Here is a 20,620-nt window from a genome sequence, read left to right as displayed (position 1 = left end):
AGGCATGTCATGCGTTTCTTCTGATCCTACGGCGTCGGTTTCTCACCAACAAAACACTTTAACCACTGCAATTAGCAACCCGATCCTTCTGTTGCAGCCCCACGCTTTAAAAAAAAAAAAATTAATTGCCTGCATGGGTGTGCCCACAGTCCCACAGACAACTGTCATCGGGGTTCCCAGGTTTGGGAAATTTAGAGCCCGAACTCCGACAGGGCCCCAGCGTGGAGACGCTGTCTGTGCTACCTGGCTGTGGAATAGGTCGTTCCTGTCCTCTACAGACCTACAGGAATTTGTGTATTTAACACGCAACGAAGCCCGTTAGGCTGTCCAACACTGTGCGAGACAACAAAAGATTATACAACACAGCACACTACAATAAAAGCTTGTGACACGCCGTGAGGGAGGGGGAAACAGGAGCCACCCAGCCCCTCTCTACAAGTGAACTGGTCCTTCTAAATACAAATTGGGTAGAGACAGGGCAGGTGGATCGGTTTACTCATTCCAACCTCGTGCACAATGCGGAAAGTTTTCTCTTTCGTTTCCAGCCAGTTCCTCTCCTGCCTCTGTAGTGGTGGCTGGCGGCGCAGGGTTATATTTGCATAGGCAAATCCCCATTGGGTCCGAGCTTCTGCTCTCAAGTGATCCTTTGAATGCATTGAAAAGAGCTCAGTGTCAGTGAGCCCACCCTGCAGGAGCTGCTACCCTGTAGGAGTTTGAGGGGGGAGGGGCTACAGGGGGCAGTGGTGAGCTGCAGAGCGGTAACAGACTCTCGTACCCGGAGCTCCTCGCTCGCCTGGCATTCGTCAACGCCCGCCACGAAGCCAGGGAGCACAGAGGAAGAGGAAGCAGAGCTTGCAGCATGTCAGACAGGCCCTCCGATTGACGACTCGGTTGCGTTTTCGTTATTTGCCAACCGGACAAGCGACTGCGTTTGGGGGGCTGTGGCCAGCTCTGCGATAGAAAAAATAACGTAACCCCCTTCTCTCTGGCCAGAGCTAGTTCCAGGAAAATTCAGAGCTCAGGTTTTTCCACATCAGTTCAGTTCAGACCCAGACTGACAACAACTATTACCTTTCTCTCTAGGATATTTGTGCCAGGCAGGGTATTCCAGAAAAGTAACTGACTTACATGCAAAAGACATGTATACTTTATGCATATGCATATATTTGTGTATATAAAAGAAAGGTTCATTAAATAACTTAGTATATACTGTATATGCATATTTATTAGTGTATGCTAAGGAACAGAAAGTAACATGTGCTCAGTAGGTAGGTCTTTATTATTCTAGGGCTTAAACACCCTCCACAAGCACAGGGTGCATTTGAAGTTGTTGCGATAACATAACTTGGTGGGCAGAACAGTGCCCCCCGGAGGTGGGGCTGTTGCCTTGGGAGGACCGAGTCCAACCCGGGAGGGCCGGGCGAGATAATTCTTTTTTTCCCCATTTGGCCCGACAAGTCCCCCGGTCTTTGAAACGGGACGTGGTGGGGGTGAGCGCCGAAAAGACTTGGCCTTTGCAAGATAACCGTCCTGGCGCGGTCGAGGCGGCGTGTGTGTGTGTGTGCGTGCATTGCCTGTTGGAGATAGTGAGCGCTTCCTGCTTCCAAGAGCGATACAGACCTAGCCTGCTGCACGCTAGCGGGGGGGGGACACCATGAGGGTCTGCAGCTACACAATGCACCTGCTGCTTTCCTTCCCTTTTAAAAGACAGAGCCCCACAAACAGCTCACCTGAGAAGCGGAACGCCATGGTGCCTGCGGGCTCTGTCCCGGTGTCTCGAACCCGCGCCGCGGACTGCCTGGCCCCTCTAGGACTTGACTGCAAGCAGGCGAAGCGGAGAGAAGCTGCTGCAGCCTCCCGGCGCGAGGAGGGAGGAAGGAAGCCAAGCCGTCACCAGCGAGCCCGCGATCTTCCTCTTTCTGAAGTGGTTACTGTGACACAGGAAAGAAAACCCTCAGTTCTAGTTTCCCCCCCCCCCTCCAGGAGCTGGGCGTGGCGGACCCACTGCAGCGGTGCTGATAAAGGCTTTGCGAAAAAGTTGATCAATTATTGCACCATGTGTGGAGGAGCTCGTACGGGCGCGGTGACGTCATCGCCCTCCCTGCGCGTAGCAGGGACCTCAGTCGCCTGGGTTGGGGGGGGGTCTCCTTTAGCTCGCTCGGCTGGTTCCCTGTGGCGTCACGCCGGGAGACCCGGGTTCGTGTTGCGGGACGAACCGGCGGAGGGCACGAGCCCGCCCGGAAACCGCGACGCTCACACGTGCAAGGAACAACAACGCCCAAGGATGATGGGGATTATGGGGCGTTTTAGGCAAACGTTTGGCTTGACCCGCTTGGTTTAGGGGCCGACCTCCTGGCCAGAGGACGAGGAGACTGGGACCCTCCATGCAGAATGAGGGGTGACCAAGGGGCGGCTCCAGAGGTGGAGGTGGGGGTGCAGAAAGTCACTTCCTCTCGGGAGAGGAAGTGATGTCAGGGGTGAGGGGGCGCCAATGACGGCCGAGTCGGACGGAACTGGGCTGTTGATGTTCCTCCCCAGCTTTCGTCATTAAACTCCATGGAGCGAAAGGTAACAAAACAGAGGTGGGGGGGGGGAGCGCCAGAATTGTTTGGGAAACGAATCCCAGAGAGCCTCATCCCGCCAAAGCCAGGGTGTTTCCCCCAACATGGCTGGGCAGCTTGCTCCACAGCCCCGTGGATAAAGAAGAAGTGCTTCCTGTTCCTTCTCAGCTTTCCATCCAGCCTCCCCGGCTCAAGTTGAACCCTGCCTTCTGGAGCCGTGTGCTGGGTCAGTGAAAGTGAGGAGTCTGAATGCTGGTATCGGCTCTCCTTGTGACCAGCCCTCTTCAAGACTAAAAAGGTCCAGTTCCTCCAGACCTGTCAGTGGAGGACTCTCCCCTTGAGCTCGGGAACGTCTCGCTGCTCCTCTTTGAGCAGGTTTCCAGAGCTGCAGATAAGACTCCATTTGGATTCTGTACTTTTAACTAGGCATCCTCATAACTTCCGTGTCTCTTTAATGTATTCAAACTGTTTGTCTAGAAGATGTGAGTCATGTGTCAACAAACACTAAGAAGCACCAAAGTCTTTTTCACGAGTAGCTTCTGACTTCTGACTCCACCAGAGCAATGCCCTTCACCCGCTGGTATATGAATGCTGTTTTGATGCAGAGCTTTTTCCTGGGGGTATTTCCAGCTGGGGTCTCCTGCACTGAAGATATGATTTGTGCAGAGAAGTGTAGCAGGGTACAGACACTGTCTCCCAGTCAGTCAGTAAGAGTCACTACTGAGGTTAGACACCTCCTGCGCCAGGGGACCTGCAGACAAGAGAGGCTGCCCTGTTCGTGCCTGATAAGTGATAAGACCACAGCCAGGCAAGGATACCCTCAATACTCACAGCAGGACTGGTGTGAAAGGAACACTTTGACCAGCTCTTATACATACTGTACATGTAGAGACCGGAGCTTTCAGAGATCCGAGTTTGCTGAAGGCTCAGGGATATATTCATTTTAAATAGAGCAATTCTATTTTCTCTTTTTCTCCCAAACAAGCAATGTTTGGTTGCCTGAATGCTTGTTGAATTGGTTTTAAAATATCCCTTATGTTTACCTGAACTACACAGGGCATGTCACTGCTGATATTCTCATCTCGAAGGTGAGGACTGCGCTCTTGAGACAGCATTAATTGCTTTCCCAGGAGGGTATTTTCAAAGAGAATTCCGCTGTCCCAGTGAATATGATGAAAGAGCCGGCATAAGGCGTTTCCCGAAAATCCTACACTCAAGAAGGAAGCACACTGGGCTGTAAAAGCTTTGCTATAAGCAGATGGATCTCAATGGGAGTTGCAGAGAGCCGGGTAAAAGCTTTATGCGTTTTAAGGGCAAAACACGAAGGGCGAAGCCTGCATTCAATTAAAGCCAGGTTCTGTCCCAGACACTCGTGCTGCACAGAGAGGGGTGATGCATTTCTGCATCTGCAAGAAATAAGATTAAAGCTAAGATGCATTTAAGAAATATTTTGCGGACAATTGCTCAAGACACTCCAAATAAAGTCTCCCCGGGATACAGGAGATAAGAAGCACAGAGCTTGTACCATTTAAATACCATCACTGGTTGCTGGTGGACCCAGAATTGTCAGGGACATTGTCTCAAGCCTTCTGCCCCTATTAACAACAACCCCCCCAAGACTCTCACACATGATTAAAAGCCATGTGCTTTCTGAGCCAGCATTTTTCCAGGCTCTCCAACTCTGTCCCTCCTGAGGGAGGGCGTGGAACCCCCCAGGGTGAACGACCCTGCAGGGGGGCAGGGGTCTGGGTGAGGAGAAGGATCCCGGGGGGGGGGGATATGTGGGCAAAGACACGGGAGACTGGATCTCCAACAGGGAGGTCCGGGAAGCGAGGGAAGAGGAGGACGTGAGGAGTCGAGCCAGGGAGAAATTCAAAGCAACAGCGAGACAGTCATGAGCCCTGTAATACCTTAAGTGTGGGAATAAATGTCCTGCTGAGGACAAGGCAAGTGATGTTAATAATTCACGCAGGGAGCTGCGTCAGCATGCCCAAGGCTGCGAAGGAACAAGTAAAGGTTTATTCCCTGCTGAAAAGGGAAGAAAGGAAACACAATGTTTCGGCTGTGGAGATTCCACACCCGAAGAGAGCTGCACAGCCGAAACGTTGTGTTTCCTTCTTACACTTTTCAGCAGGGAAAGAAAGCCCTGGCTTTTTCAAGCGCTGGTAAGTACAAGCCAGTGGTACTGATGATCAGCCTGACCGTGTTGCCACGGGAACGGGCGGATCGGCCGGCTGACTCGGTGATCGACTACCGGCCCTGGCGGCTCGAGAGCTGGAAACAGCATTTCTCCGGGGGAGGGGGGGCGTGGGGGTAGGGGTCTCCTTGCTGGGGAAGAGAGGCCAGGCAAGGTGGTACCATCGATCGTCGCCTCCCCCTGGCAAAGCCACTGCCGTGTTGGAATTCGGGGCGCTCTCTAGACAGACGCGCGTCGGCCCTGATGCTTGCGTAGTCCATCAGAACCGACGCCTTCCCCAGCCCGAAAGACAAAAAGGACATTTCTACGCAACCAGGGTGAGGTCAGGCACGCTTCCCCTTGTACAGGCTGAGAAAAGACCTCACAGTGGCCACTGAAAGAGCTACATTCCAGTGCCTCTTGAGACATAGGTTTCACAGCCCCAGGGGCAGAAACAGCAGGCTGGGAAGGGAAGAAGCAGATACACAGAATAAAGGAGCTCGCAGGCTGGGGCTGCAGGGTGTTACGTCTACACAGATTGGTAAGGGGGGGGGAGGAGAAAAACACTAAGAACAAACAGACAGTAAAGGGAAAATAAGTCATTGTCCTACCCAGGCTGGCTGGGTTTTCCGCTTCCCGGCCCTCAGCCACATGTCAGTCTCCATGCGGGTCCTGCTGAGAGTGCATCCACCCAGGTGACAGGAAGTCTGCAACATGAGGAATGCCAGGGGAAAGAGGTGACACAGTCAACAACCCAAACAGGTAGAGCAGGCTACAAGCCTAGCAGCACCTTCCACCAGTACGTTCTGTGGATGCCAGAGTCTGCTCATCAAGACCAGCACTCTGGGGCTGCAATGGATCCAATGAGCCGTGCGTATATGACACCAGTGTTTTACAACACACATATTGTAAGAGGATGGTAGGTTGAAACAAGATGGCTGCTCTTGCCTGAACTACATTTCCCAGAAAGCACTGCTTTGACACCTGACCAATTGGGGCTTAACAATTGGTGGGGTGGCCACTAAAAACCAGAAAGAGGAGGCTTTCATCGGCGGCTGGTCCGTGTTTTATGTCTAGGAGAAAACAGCAGAAACTCTGCGCCAGAGGGACATCGGGAGGAAGAGAACGACAGGCTGTTGACCGGCGTACATGACATTGTGAGGTTTGGAAAAGAAGCATTTTGGTTTCTTTTAAATCGAGAGAGTCTGGGATTATTTATCGGCAAGCAGCCTAGCTACGCAGCTCGTGGTAAAAGTGTTCAGGTAGAGTTCAAAGAGGAGCCAGGTTTTCGTCATGGAGTTTCCCTCACCATATATAAATAAAGAAGGTTTTTTATAAGAGCAGCCTCTTCTCTGGTTTGGAATCTTTCTTAAGTTCTTGCGTCTTTATGAGCAACCTTCGCCACAGGAAGACAAATGTGTCAGTAGATTGAAGAGATGCCCCCAATGCTGCTGTTAAGGTCTCATGGACAGACTGCAGCCAACTGCTGGTGGTTTCGCCTGTCGACACGTGCTCTGCAGTGCATTAGCTAAACACGACACACAACTGGAATTCGCCGGAAAGCAAGTATCCAGAACGCCTCTGTACACATCCACGAGGAAAAACAAAAAAGCCACATCGCAGTCTCAAACAGCTTCAATCCGTAGCACTGCGCAACACTGAACGCGCTGTGTTGCAATGAAGAAGTTTAAAACCCGTGCTGTATAAAGACAGTGTAAAGAGTAGGGGTGTAACCCCGACATCCTGGCCAAATTTCCCATCGGCCCTTATCAATCATGACCTCCTAATAATCCCCCTCTATGAATTGGCTACATTACTCTGCTCTCCTACCCACTGAGAGCTGGTGTGTGGGGAGCGTTCTGGCGCACTATGGCTGCCGTCGCATCATCCAGGTGGGGCTGCACACTGGTGGTGGTGGAGGGGATCCCCATTACCTGTAAACTCCTGTAGAGTGGAGTGTCCAGAAAAGCGCTATATAAGTGTAAGCAATTATTATAATTATTATTATTACAGACTGTGCCCGACAGTGGCTGAAGCTCTGACCCAGGAAATGAGAGACACATTCGCTCCTCTACAAAGCATGCCTGTTGTGGCCGCCCCGCCTAGTGCTGTGCAAGACGGGCCCATCATTGCTCCTTTGATGGGCTCGTTAAGCCTGTGAAGCTGGGGCTGTAAAGGATATTGGCCTGGGGCCAGGGGGAACCCAGAGGCCGAGCAGGAAAGGGGGTCTTTTTATTAAACCGGCATCTGACATATCCATCTAGGGGTTCCAGGGGCGGCATTCCTAGCCCTAGCTCTGCCTGTGCGGAGACCCCCCGGCACGAGACCCCCCATGATACACGTGGCTCATCCACCGGGGACTGCCGGGTGTTTTGCTGGAATAGCACGTGATATTTCATTATTCGGGCGCCAAACGTCGAATTTGTTCAGAGGACCGGGCAGGGACTCCGACACGACACGCTCACCTGCAGAGCCGTGCACCATGTGACGCGCTCCTCCTTGGCACCCCGACATGCAGCATCTAGGGGGAAGCGAACAAGAGGCGCGTCCTTACACAAAGGGTTGTGGGTGTATGGGACAGCGTGTGGCGTTGAAGCCGATGACTTGACCCTCCTTCAAGATGTGGCTGGATGAGGTGCTCAGACTGGTTAGCTGCTATATAAAAAATTGGATATGACAGCCTCCTCCTCTCATTTCCCACCATTCCTACTTTCTAAACAGGACTCTAGGAGTCCCAGCTTTTTGACATAGTACAATCAAAGATGGGCGTCCAGAGCAGCACTAATTACCAAGAGTGGCCTGTCTCTCACTGATGCTTCTGCAGGCCTGCTGGGATTGCTGTTAGCTGGAAGGACAAGAGAGCTCTGAAGGACCAGTCCCAACCCTGATCCCAACCTGCTGCTCTTGGATTCCTGGTCATGGGCTTTGAAGGACCAGTCTCCCAATCCAAAAGTTGAGGGATGTTGCTCAGTTAACACTATAAACCAGGAAAAGATTTGGCCCTATAGGCCAGAAAGGATTTTAATTTTAAACTGAGGGATTAACAGATTGTCCCCTTGTAGCAGGAAACACAGGCGGCCTTATGATGAGCCATTACCTCCACACATCAGGGGGGTCATCTTCACAAGAGGCCGATGAAGACTGCTGGAGAAACGTCCGCTGGCGTAGAAGACAAGGCTGCGTGTGCCCAGGAGAAAAAGAGGTCAGCCAGCTCCCGTTTCTGCAAGATCTGGTAAAAAAAAAAACAACAACAACAAAACGAAAACACAAACAGTTTCTTGTCGGTCCGGTTTCTCAATGGCAAACCGCGAATTCTCCAGAATGAAAGCAATAACTCCACTGTGTTTACAGGGAAGTGCTTGGCATTGCAAACATATAATTTCAAATGTTTACAGTGGCAACATGGAGACCATCAGGGTTAATAACACCGGGCAACATATCAGCGAGTTCCAGGAACCTGAGAAACCGCGGGTTTCGGGAGAGTTACTGCGCTGACACGCACGTCCAGGTGCTCAGGAATTTGGGAGGCAGAAGGAACGGGAGAACGGACAACCAGGCATTATTATTATTAATACTACTACTACTAATAATAATAATAATAATTCCTTACACGTATATAATGATTTACTGGACACTCAAAGTGCTTTACAGGTAATGGGGAATCCCACCGCCGCCACCAGTGTGCAGCCCCACCTGGATGATGCGCCAGTCCGCTCCCCACACACCATCTCTCAGTGGGGAGGAGAGCAGAGTAAATGAGCCAGTTCAGAGATGGGGATTATTAAGAGGCCATGATTGATAAGGGCCAGAGGGAAATTTGGTAACACCCCCACTCTTTTCGAGAAACGCCCTGGGATTTTTAATGACCACAGAGAGTCAAGACCTCGGTTTTACGTCTCATCCGAAGGACGGCACCTGTTTTTACGCTATACTGGAGCATTAGGACCCACATGGACCGCAGGGTGAGCGCCCCCTACTGGCCCCACTAACACCTCTTCCAGCAGCAACCTTAGTTTTTCCCAGGAGGTCTCCCATCCAGGTACTGGCCAGGCTCCCACCTGCTGAGCTCCAGTGAAGCTGCCAGCGGTGAGCTGCAGGGTGATCTGATGCTCTCTGCTTTCGCGTTCTCCATCTGTTAGGAAACCCGAGGTACAAAATTGTACACAATATTCTAAATGAGGCATTAACAGTGTGTTCTACCATTTTAACTTAACATCAAAAGGGACCTTGTGTCTCGCTGACCGGTATTCGAGGTCGCTGAGTGGTGCGGGCGACCCCCTACTGACCGTACCCTACTGGCGTGAGGGGCAAAGGAACAGCTTTCCCATAATACCACAGCAGGGAGGGGGGGGGTCTTGTTTTTCCCCTCTGCGACGGCTTTTCAAAGCCCCTTTCTGGAATTTTCACCCTGTTCTGGTGGACACCTGGTACATAAAGTGTCTGGAGCTGCCGGGGACCAGACGTCAGGACATTATCGGGAGCTCACCGGGAGAGGCCCACCCCTCCTTCACAGCCCGTCATGAATTTACAGAGTCTCATAAACACACCATCTGGCACTCACTGGTCGGGCATGTGCTGCACGGCGTCTCTGCTCTGGAGAGCTGACTCGGGGGACCTGTCGGACAGATCCTGCTTACCCTTGACTGGCTGGGCGATCGGGGGGGGGGGGGCAGATTCCAAAGGTCAGGGGGTTCAGCAGGCCTTTCAGATCTGATCAGTGCAGTTCCTTGTTCACAGTCTGTGCTGGAGCTGGAGCTCTGCCCTCTGTGAGTGCTGCTCCTCTCCCACGAAAACGCTGTGAAAGCTGGGGGGATTAAGCGGTCGAACACATGGAACACATGGAGCTACGTGTGGCACAGCAGAGGGGTTAGGGGCAGGATTGTGGCGTTCGTGGGCCCCAGGCACTTTCACTCCGAAATGTGCAAAGAGAGGGGTCAACGCCAACTGGAATGACGTCGGTTGGCATGATGCACTTTCAGCTCTTCTAATGCTAAACCGCGTGTTCGATGGAGCGAGTCCAGCGACCATCTCTTCGAGACTTCTGGTTTCTAGAAGAGCCGTGTGATTATTGATTTGGAGCACCCAGAGTCGGTCGCAAGCATGTTATTCCAGCTCGATTTTCATCAGTCACTCGTTTGTCCCTCCTCCGTAGGCCATAAACATTTCGCAGGCATTAGGCTCTCTGCCTACAGTGCATCGTGGGAAATCTGGCACTGGTTAGGTGCCCATACAGCTAACCAGACACCACTTCTTCTAAAAGTCCAAGATGAGGGCTGCAGAGGAACAGGAAAAGGTTCATTCCATGCTGAGAAAAAGAGACGCTTGCCTTTTCAGCTCCTAATGAACCTTTTCCTGTTCTATCACTTCTGATAGCTGTATGGCCTCCTTGGAAATTCGTCACACCAGCCTTGACCTTGTCCCTTACTTGGATACCGTTAGGGCAAACCTGCATGATGGGATAGGCTGAGATGCCCCCCCTTCCCCGCTGGCAATATTTGTTGTCAGCAGTGATGCCCGCCAAGCCCCCGCTCATTCATCATGGACATGCTGTCTGTGTGTTTACCTGGGGATAATTAGGTTTGATAGGTACAAGAACCTTAGGCAGCATTCTTAGGCTGTCGCCAACATTAATGCCACCAACAGGCAAGGATGCCAACAACCGTAATAACACTTGTCACAAAAACAAGACATTTCAAAAAGTCACGGAGGATCAAGAATGAATTTATTGCATTTGTTTCTCACGTGTAACTGTTTGACATCCTTAGAAAAAAAACAAAAACCTAGAGCCAACGTCACTACAATGTTACTACAATGTCCTCCTAAACACCCAATATATTACTGTACAAATCTACTCTGATTACACTATGTACACGACAGCAACTCGAGCCTGACACACAACCACAGAGCAACAAGGTTAAGATCGTACCAAGAACGGACCAAAACACGAGCAGGAAGTGACCAGATACCACTTCCTGTAGCGGGATGCGCTCCTAACTCCAGACTCTCCTCACTGAGCAAGTCACCGGGCCTTCCCATCATCCCCCCCAGGGCTTGCACACAAGAAAAGAACATGTTAATCGAGTCCTTGAAGCATTTCTAAACCATTATAGGTGCTATAAAACCAAGAGACATCGTAGCAGTAAAAATGGCCCAGACTGCATGGTGTTTTAAATCATCTTGAGGCTTTAAAATGCATATCCTTTGACTTTGGTTTTTGGGTCTGCTGACCCCGAATTTCAGTTTCGCTTCATCATCGTCAGTGCCCCGTCGGCCAACCTCGCCCGGCCAGTGGCCGGCCGCTCCCCCTCGTCTCTCGGAGATTTCCGGGCCCTCCTGCGCCATCGGATTTCGGCAGACAGAGCCTGCCGCCGATTCCAGCCCCGGCAAATTTCCAAACAGAAAACGGAAAGCCCAGCGACGCAAAAGATCTCCAGCTTGCAACAAGTGCCATTGCAAAAGGGGGGCTTTTCAAAACACTCCTGGAAATGTCTTGATCGCACCCTTGACTTTCCACAGGAACACAGTGCAACACACACATACACGTCACACCCCTCCGGGACCTGGCCCTTGTGTGACATACTGTTATGTGCATTTCACATATACCAAAAGCAGGACACTTAGAGAGCAAAAATCAGGCACTTTTAACACCTCACCCTGTACAGTGAATTCATGACACTTTGCAGGGTGGACTGGTGGCCCTGTGGCTCAGGATCTGCGCCTGTGGCTGGAAGGTTGCCGGTTCGAATCCCGCGGCCGGCAGAGGAATCCTACTCCGTTGGGCCCCTGAGCCAGGCCCTTCACCCCAGCTGCTCCAGGGGCGCTGTATAAATGGCCGACCCTGCGCTCTGACCCCCAGCTTCTCTCCCTGTCTGTGTGTCTCATGGAGAGCAAGCTGGGGTCTGCGAAAAGAATAATTCCTAATGTGAGAAATTGTACAGGGTTGATAAAGTGAAATGATCTTTTTTGTTGCTGGGCACCTGCTGTTCTTTCTTCCTGGCTTAGCTCACAGTTACTCCCATGCTGCCTGTGAGTCTCCGCAGGATTCGGCGTCAACAGGGGAAGGCACTAGGGGGGCGCTGTTTCGCCTGAAGCCAGGACAGCCCCATCCGACTAATCCAGGTGTGACCTTTCACCCCTGTTGGTTACTCTCCAAGACTGACCCCCACTACCCCTGATGCAGTCCGTGTTTTCTCAAATTCACGCACACTCCCACGCAAATGCAGTGATCTCAGCCTGCATTAGTTCCTCGAAGAGCTCATACACACTTGTCAATGACTTCGTTTGGTTCTGTTAAAGAGGCAGATGTATCACTACAAATTGAGAAGCTAGTGTTGACATATAGAAATCATTCAGAACCATCTCCAGAGCACAAAAGCTTGGTAAGTTGAATCATGCTAAATTAACTGACAAAGGTATTTCATTTTATTTTGATAGGTGTATATGAGCTCTTTGACATTACCCAAGCCTGATCTGCAACCAGTTTCTGAAAAGCTCCAGCCCCCAGAACATCGGAACTCGCTGGAGCTAAATTATATTACAGGCTCAGTCTTGGCCAATAATTGCTTAGGTTACAGCAAGATCAGACCAACAAAGGCTTAGGCAATGGTCAAGGGCTAATGTAGTCTGTTACAATCTCAGACATTCCTTCCTACCCAGTTACAAAAGGAAACCACAGGCTCACTCCAGCAAAGGCTTCTGGGAGATGTAGTTTTGTGGTTCTGCCCCACTCCACAAAGCATTAGGAAGAACAGTGCAAGAACAGGAGCCCCCCCCCTCGCCTCCTACCCCAATTTCTCATTAACCTCTTCTTTTCCCACACAGGCCCCGACCGCCATCTATAGCTCCCAGCATCACAAGCATGCAAGTCCACTCTGCACAATACTGGATCTCCCAGAAGCCTCACTTACTGTATGGCTCTATACAAGCGGTATCGAAACACTTAACAATAAAAAAAAAACAAAACAAGAAATAAAACACAAAAAGTACAAGAGATTACAATGTGGTTTCAAACAGAAAAAAGGAACAGCAGAAACAGCATTTTGTTCTGTTACACAACGTAACCACTGTTCCGCAAATATTTTGTTCCGGACCCTCGCGATCGGGAGAATCTTACAATCCACAGGCTGGTCCGTCCCGAAACACAAAGGGGGCACCTGCCCGCCCCACATCACACGAGGGATATCCTCCACCCTGTTTCCGATCCCCTTTTCCTTAAACTGGAACCCACCGGGGAGGGGGGGGGGTCTGTCTACATCATGGCCGAAGAGAGAGACACACGACGCCCGAGTGACCAGAGTCCACAGCTCCTGGGGGAGATCGCACGCTCTTGCACACAGGTCGTGAAGCAGCAGGAGAGCTTAACCAGGGTCACAACGTTTGTATGATAACCTAAAACCTGCCCCCCGGGTGGGAGTGCACACTCAGGCGAGCGAGGGACAGAAAGCTGGGGGGGTCTGCAGCCCTGGTCCGGGGAAGTCCCCGACTCCCAATCCAGTCCGCCTTAAAGGCCACCCCAAATCTTCTGCAAGAAACTGACCAATCCATGATTACCTACCAAGCCTGCAGACTGGAGGCTCTCCAGAAGCAGGGATAAATACCCCCTCCCCCCCACCCCCCAGTCACAGCAGCGCTGCCAGTTGTACTGATGGCATCAGTCTGGCAGAGAGGTGGCATCGGAGCACATCCTGGTGCCTGCTGGAACTGCTGGAACAGACAATCACTCGGCTCTCCGAGGGCAAACCTGTTCTCCGCCCACGCCAACAGGCCGCTGTAGTTGCCTGAAACGGCCACTCTCAACACTTGGCAGGAGAGCAAGGGCAAACAAGAACCAGTGTTTCAAACCTCAGACACCGTTAGGACAGGCATAAACAAGACACACACACACACACCGCTGTGTACTCAAGTGGTTTTAAATGCATGAAGAAGGGGGATGAGTTTCCCGTTTTAAGGTGCGCAGAGATGACAGTTCATTATGTCTTCGGTACGGAAGGAACGGTATTTCAGGATATGCTGTTAAAAGGCCTAGCTGTGCTTCTGTTCATGTCAATTCTGGCAAGAAAGCTGCGATGTCTGACGTTGCAAACTACAGACAGAAAACAGCCCGGAGGGTGCCCCTAACGCAACATGCTCTTCCGTGTGCATTTTTTGTCTTTATTCTGCTATAATTCTACAGATGATCCAATTACATTTTAGCGTGCTTTTGAAAAATTCTGCAAAAATGATTTGGAATTCCCCAAACGTTCGAGGTTGGCTATGCAATGCACTGTTACATCGCAATTTCAGTTCTTGGCTGCTCCTGTGCCCTGCAGGTGCTGTGTTGTAAAACTGAGCAGAAGGGAGGGGAATGATGTCACAGGAAATGAGTGCAACATCACTGCATGTGAGCCTTCCTGTCCGCTCTGAGTCAACAGCACATGCCAGAAATGACCAGCGATGGCTTCTGATTGCCTTAAAAAAAAAAGAACACAACTGTGATTTATTACGCTGCTCTTTCATGAAGCCAGCTGGGTACAACCAGGTCTCAAATCCAGTGACTTGCAAAGATGGGATCAGTGGTTTTCAGGCTTAGCTCAACCTTCTGCGCAAGGTGACTGCAGTCTCAGCCCGCCGGGCGTGAAGTAAGTTTCCACTTCCTGTAGAACGCTTACAGCACACGTTTACACTTCCAGCACTGAAATCTACCCCCTGTGCAATTCAAAAACAAGCCCAGCCAACGAAAGACAACACCACAGGCATAAGGAACAGGTTTTTCGTCCTCTTCCCCGACACATGAAGCATCGAAAGAAAATCACTGCTTAACGTAGGCGTGTGCATCTTGCAAACAGCAGGTGTGAGGATTTGCGTAAAGATTTTAGGTGCCAATTTAGTCAATTGGTCAATTGCATTTATCTGTGATGCATCAGAGTGCAGCTTTCGCCGTAAACCACCTCATTAGTGAGAGAGCTGAATGGGCAGAACTGAGGAGCTGATTTAACCCGCCGAAATGTCGAGCCGGGTAAAAAAAAAAAAATCAAGAAAGGAAGACGCAGACAGGAATCGATATTCCCCCCGATTATCGAGAGAATGATGCTTTTGCACCGTCAGCGCGATGGAGGCTAGACTAAGACCCCCTCGGTCCCGTTTAGAGACGAGTCGAGGCGCAGAGTCAGCATGTGAGGAGCGGTGTGTGTGTGCGGCGTGACACGCCCACTGTCGCGCACGTGGGGCAGACCTGACGAGTCGCTGCAGAGCTCCGCCTGTAGAGATTGAAGGCAATCTGACCGCAGGGCAGCTGCTGCCCCCTCCTGCGGTCTCCCCCCCGACATGACAACACCCCACCTCTTGCTGCTCGGCCAGCAGCGGCCTTCTTGCGAGGCGAGAACGCGACGGGGAACGGCCCCGTTGAACATTTCGGGGTTCGGCTAGCTGGGACTATCTGTGGCTCAGAGACCAGTGAGCAGCCACGCGCTCGTCCAGGAGGGAAAGGGAGAGAACCCAGCAGCTGGTGCGAAGCCCGCGGCGCAGCGGTGCCGACGGTATAGCTTCCCGCACATGACTCGCCCACTGCTCGCCTGCGACCTTCACAGCGGCGCCCCCTGCTGGCGCCAAATCGGCATGGCGACTTGACTTCTAGCCGGCGACCTGGACAGGATGCGCGCTCGGGGAGAGGGTGATGACTCCCAGCAGGCTTTTGCATCAGGTGGGGCGCAGTGGGGGGGCCAAGCAGAGAGGTGGAGATTAATGGGGAGCCACAGGGCAGATTCCTACGGAGTTTCCAAAATGCAGAGACTGGCGGGAGAGGTTCGTAGCCGGGTAGCCGGGGGGGGCAGACAAGCCAGGAAGGATCCGGGAACTCGGTGGGGAGTCCGAAGAAGCAAGAGGTCAGTGCGCAGCAGGGCGAAAGCAGAGCGGAGCACAGCGACGCAAACAGGACTCTCAGGGGAAAACTCAATGACAGAGCGCTGAGCCGGGGCTCAGCCAGGGCTTACTGTAAACACCACGGAGACTAACTGGGTAAACTGGTTGTTGATCAGTGGCAGCTACAACTGCCCCTACCACGTCTGGACAGATGCAGGGGTGCAAGCCAACATTCCCAAGGGTATTATGCCAAAGAAACATTAGTGCACCTACTACAAATAGGATCGCCATTTTCCCCGATAATAACTTGTCGTTTTAAGCGCTAACTTCCTTTCGATGCTCAATGTGTACCCCCCCCCTACAGGGATCCCCTCATCGGACATGCGTCTCCGAAAACTAGGCCCTAGTAGCCCAAAATTAAAAAGTGCTTGTAACATAGCGCCCTCACTTTTTTCCCCCCCCATTGTACACACTCTGAAGTCACTGCTCGGGGCTTGGCACTCCGCAGATGTCTCATGAGGACACCAGCCTGCACAACAGGCTAGCTGGTCGAACAGGGATCTTTAACTGGGCCATTGGCACACGCCCAGAAACTAGGCACCAGAAACCGGTCCAATGAAGTCATTCAGCTGGAACAAAGGAACTCAGGAGACACTGGTTCTCTGGGACCAGGGATACAGACCTCGAATTGGGGTCCCTGTGGGTCAAAAGAACAAGTCAGAGACAGAAGGCTCGTCGGGCTGTTGCACCAGGTGGTGAGGATTTCCAGGATAAGACAGGTTGAGGCACCATCGGTGCTCCGAAGGGAGTCAGCGTCCATCGCACGTCAGTCCATTTGGGCTCCACAATCCTCTGGTCAGTCAAGGTTCTTATCCCATTCCATGACAGTAGTTCTGCTTCATTCAGAGGTCAGAGGTCAAAGGTCAGAGGCCACATCCCCTCCCCCCCCCCTTCTGACCTCCAAAAAAAAAAAACCTTTAGAACATTCATAGCCACGAGCAAACAAAATACACAATACTCCACAAAACAAAACAAAAAAAACTCCAGTGTGGGGGAGGGAAAAAAAAAGGAAAATAAAAATGGTGAAAACAAACGGACAGCAGTGCTTTACGATATAAAAACCACAGGACGCACACACAATCAGAAGTCCAGAAACTCACCAAACACAGGAGGGCTTGCTCATTTCGGTCTCTGCTCAGAGTCTGCCTCCCGTGTTTTAAGGGGAGTGTATATACGCTTTGGATAGAAGGCAATGGAATTGTGTTTTTTTTTAAAAGCGCCATGCCGATCGCACCGAGTCCAAAGAGGAGGGAAGGAATAAGTAAGGCCTCTTCCTGTTCTCTGGTTGCCACGGCGACCCGGAAGAGTGACTTAACCCTGGTCCAATCGGTGAAGGGGCAGGGTGGGCGGGGCAGTGCCCTGCCCTTGCAAGAGTCCCGCCCCCTCTTCCACAGGAAAACTGCACTCCAGCAGCCCAGCCCTTCCAGAACTGCCACGGGGTGCGAGACAACGCACTGCCTTTGTAGGAGGATGGGGTCCGGGGGTGAACCCCCTCCGTGTGTCTGTACACTTGGGGTACTTCCAACTCCACTTGCATGTCTGACATGGGCTTTCCATGGAGGCAGAAGGGAAGACATCGGAGTTTGTCCAGGGAATCTCGCCCCCCTCCAGTCTCCCGCAGCGACCTGGTGTGCCAGATGTGGGGGGGGGGGCGGCTCCCTGGGAGTGCACACAGGTGTGCTGAGCATCGAGGCCACTCCCCCCCCTCCCTGCGTGTGCTGGCCCCGCCCCCCTAGGCGGCGTGCTCCCGCAGGGCCTGATGCAGACGCTCGAAGGTGGGCCGGTCCTTGATGTCGCGGCTCCAGCAGCGCAGCATGAGCTCGAAGAGGGGCGCCGGGCACAGCGGGGGCGGAGACAGGAAGATCTGGGGGAGGGAAGAGAGGGGCAGAGTGAGAGGGAGAGCCGCCGCGCCCCAAACTCGGCCTCCGCAGGAAGACCTGGGCAGCCCAGCAAGCTTTCCGAGCTTCCTGCCGAATCCCCGGCTCTCAGGCACGAGATGCACCAGCGACCGCAATGGAGCGGTGGCTCTGTGGCTCAGGATCTGTGGCTGGGAGGTTGCCGGTTCAAATCCCGCAGCCGGCAGAGGAATCCTACTCCGTTGGGCCCCTGAGCCAGGCCCTTAACCCCAACTGCTCCAGGGGCGCCGTATAAATGGCTGACCCTGTGCTCTGACCCCCAGCTTCTCTCCCTGTCTGTGTGTCTCATGGAGAGCAAGCTGGGGTCAGCGAAAAGACACATTCCTAATGCAAGAAATTGTATAGAGCCAGTAAAGTGATCTGATCTTATCTTATTCTGAGCCTAGGATTCTGGGCTCCTCCAGCATTCAACTATTAGCATTAGAATAGTTGAAAGAGCATCACGTCAGTCGACGTCATTCCAATTGGCGTTTAACCCTCTTTTTGAACATTTCGGGGTTAAAGAGCCTGGGACCCATGAACACCAAAATCCGGTCCTGTGCCCAGTCTTTATAAAGTTGTAATAATAGAAGATTATTTTCATATAGTGCCTTTCACTCATGTTGAGGGGCACCCAGATGCCTCTACGTGTCAGTTTAAAAGGCAATATGTATATTTTTAAAGCCCAGAGGTCTGTGTCTGTCTGGCAGACCGGGGGGTGGGAACATTACACCCTAGCGTGCCCCCCCCATTCCCCAGGTGAGCGTACCTGCCGGCCCTGGTTCCTGAAGAACTCCCCCGTGTTCTCGATCACCTGCTCGTCCGACAGCAGGCTGTAGGGCTGCTCTTTGCACAGTGTGAAGATCTCCCACAGGGTCACGCCGAAGGCCCACGCGTCACTCGCTGTGGTGAACTTGCCCTGCGTGCAGAAACCACACCATCTTCAGGCCCCGGCAAACGAGTGCCAACAGACTGGAAATGTAAACCACGTTTGGCTCCGATATTAAGACCCCCCTCTGCTTCTTTCAGCCTATCTTCTCTTACAAAGGCCGACTGTCACACACTGTGATAAAAGCAGCGTGAAGGCCTGTCCGCGGTGATATCATGCAAAAGACACGGGTGAAAGGGTGACGCAGGAGCTTTCAAAGCACAGGTATGGAGAAATGACAGACAACCCTTGAAGGGGCTTTATGTACTGTAGCTCTGATGCATACCTACATAGTCAAGATTGGTAACACGCAGGCACACAGTCACACACCTCACAATCAGACACATCTCACTGACGATCTAAACTCCGCAGCCTGTCAAATACAGTCACAGGATACAGAAACACTACCCCTGACACACAAGCACAGACACACACTCTCTCCCCCCCAGACACACAAGCACACACACACACTCTCTCCCCTCCAGACACAAAAACACAGACACACACACACTCTCTCCTCCAGACACACAAGCACAGACACACACACTCTCTCCCCCCCAGACACAAAAACACAGACACACACACTCTCTCCCCCCCAGGCACACAAGCACAGACACACACACACTCTCCCCCCCAGACTCAAAAACACACACACTCTCTCCTCCCAGACACACAAGCACAGACACACATACTCTCCCCCCAGACACACAACACACAAGTAGACACACACTGTCTCCCCCGAGACACACAACACACAAGCAGACACACACTGTCTCCCCCAAGACACACAACCAAAGACACACACTCTCTCCCCCAGGCGCACAACGCACAAACACAGACACACACACTCTCTCCCCCAGACGCACAACGCACAAACACAGACACACACACTCTCTCCCCCAGACGCACAACGCACAAACAGACACACACACTCTCTCCCCCAGACGCACAACGCACAAACAGACACACAAGCACCAGGGGTGCGCTGACCAGCAGGATGCTCTCCCAGGCCATCCAGCGGATGGGCAGCACGGCTCGGCCCTGGATGCGGTAGTAGTCGCTGCTGTAGAGGTTGCGGCTCATGCCGAAGTCGGCGATCTTGATGGTGAGCCGGCGGTCCACCAGGCAGTTGCGTGTGGCCAGGTCGCGGTGCACGAAGTTCAGGGAGGCCAGGTACCGCATCCCCGAGGAGATCTGGGCCGACATGTGCAGGAGGTCGGCCAGGCTGGGGGGGGGACAGAACGGAAAGAGGGGGTCATCAGCACGCTGGCGTGGACCAGCCCTGGGGGCACTGCTGGACCTGCTGGACATAGGCTCACGGATGGAGCCGGGCAGTGGGGCCACACTGCAGTACCACGCACCCAGGAGCTCTCGAGGCCACGCGCGCAGCACCCAGGAGCTCTCGAGGCCACGCGCGCAGCACCCAGGAGCTCTCGAGGCCACGCGCGCAGCACCCAGGAGCTCTCGAGGCCACGCGCGCAGCACCCAGGAGCTCTCGAGGCCACGCGCGCAGCACCCAGGAGCTCTCGAGGCCACGCGCGCAGCACCCAGGAGCTCTCGAGGCCACGCGCGCAGCACCCAGGAGCTCTCGAGGCCACGCGCGCAGCACCCAGGAGCTCTCGAGGCCACGCGCGCAGCACCCAGGAGCTATGCAGAAGTCCGGGGGGCCATGCTGACCTGACCGAGGGGATGTTGTTGGCGTGGGTCAGCGTGCTCTCCACCTCCCTCTGCGACAGGAACATGTTCAGGTCCCCGTTCTCCATGTACTCCGTCACCGTGCACAGCGGGTCGGAGCTGACGCAGACGCACAGCAGCCGGATGATGTTGGGGTCGTTCAGGCGCGACATGATCTTGATCTCCTTCAGGAAGTCGTTCCTGCGGCGCACGGAGACACAAGACAGGGTGAGCTGCGGGCCTCCTACGGAAATCATCGGCTACCTTCGTACAGGGTCAAACTGCCCCCACATCTAGCTCTCAAAAAATGGTGGAAGTGGTCATGCACTGCTTTGGAGAACGGCTGTGCTTAAGAGAGGTCATTAGTCTGGACTATCGCCAGTTTTTATTCCACGTTTAACTACCTCATTGATATTATTATTGGCTGCACTGTAGCGATAGAATGCTGTTCCCCATTTGTGTGGGTGCTGGGAGTTATTACCAGCTCTGT

General features: G+C 52.9%; 2 protein-coding genes across 5 annotated transcripts in view; both read right to left on the bottom strand.

Annotated features, from left to right (window-relative positions):
• Positions 1-8,238, bottom strand: part of glipr2 (GLI pathogenesis-related 2) — a 28,614-nt gene extending 20,376 nt beyond the window's left edge. The window contains exons 1-4 of the mRNA XM_069183276.1: positions 7,835-8,238; positions 7,203-7,258; positions 5,349-5,444; positions 1,731-1,931 (exon numbers count right to left, since the gene is read on the bottom strand). Of these exons, the coding sequence (XP_069039377.1) occupies positions 1,731-1,749 (19 nt within the window). The 5' untranslated portion in view covers positions 1,750-1,931; positions 5,349-5,444; positions 7,203-7,258; positions 7,835-8,238. The remainder of the gene's footprint in view (positions 1-1,730; positions 1,932-5,348; positions 5,445-7,202; positions 7,259-7,834) is intronic.
• A 2,199-nt stretch (positions 8,239-10,437) lies between these two features.
• ddr2l (discoidin domain receptor family, member 2, like) overlaps positions 10,438-20,620 on the bottom strand; it is a 36,993-nt gene continuing 26,810 nt past the window's right edge. For all 4 annotated transcript variants that reach the window (XM_069183155.1, XM_069183156.1, XM_069183158.1 and 1 more), the window contains 4 exons: positions 20,134-20,331; positions 19,447-19,681; positions 18,298-18,447; positions 10,438-17,497 (listed from right to left, as the gene is read on the bottom strand). In XM_069183155.1, coding sequence (XP_069039256.1) covers positions 17,366-17,497; positions 18,298-18,447; positions 19,447-19,681; positions 20,134-20,331 — 715 coding nt within the window. In that variant the 3' untranslated portion in view covers positions 10,438-17,365. The remainder of the gene's footprint in view (positions 17,498-18,297; positions 18,448-19,446; positions 19,682-20,133; positions 20,332-20,620) is intronic.

Source organism: Lepisosteus oculatus, chromosome 24 (genome assembly GCF_040954835.1).
Source record: "Lepisosteus oculatus isolate fLepOcu1 chromosome 24, fLepOcu1.hap2, whole genome shotgun sequence".
Taxonomy (NCBI): Eukaryota; Metazoa; Chordata; class Actinopteri; order Semionotiformes; family Lepisosteidae; genus Lepisosteus; species Lepisosteus oculatus.
This window is presented reverse-complemented; position numbering and strand designations above follow the sequence as displayed.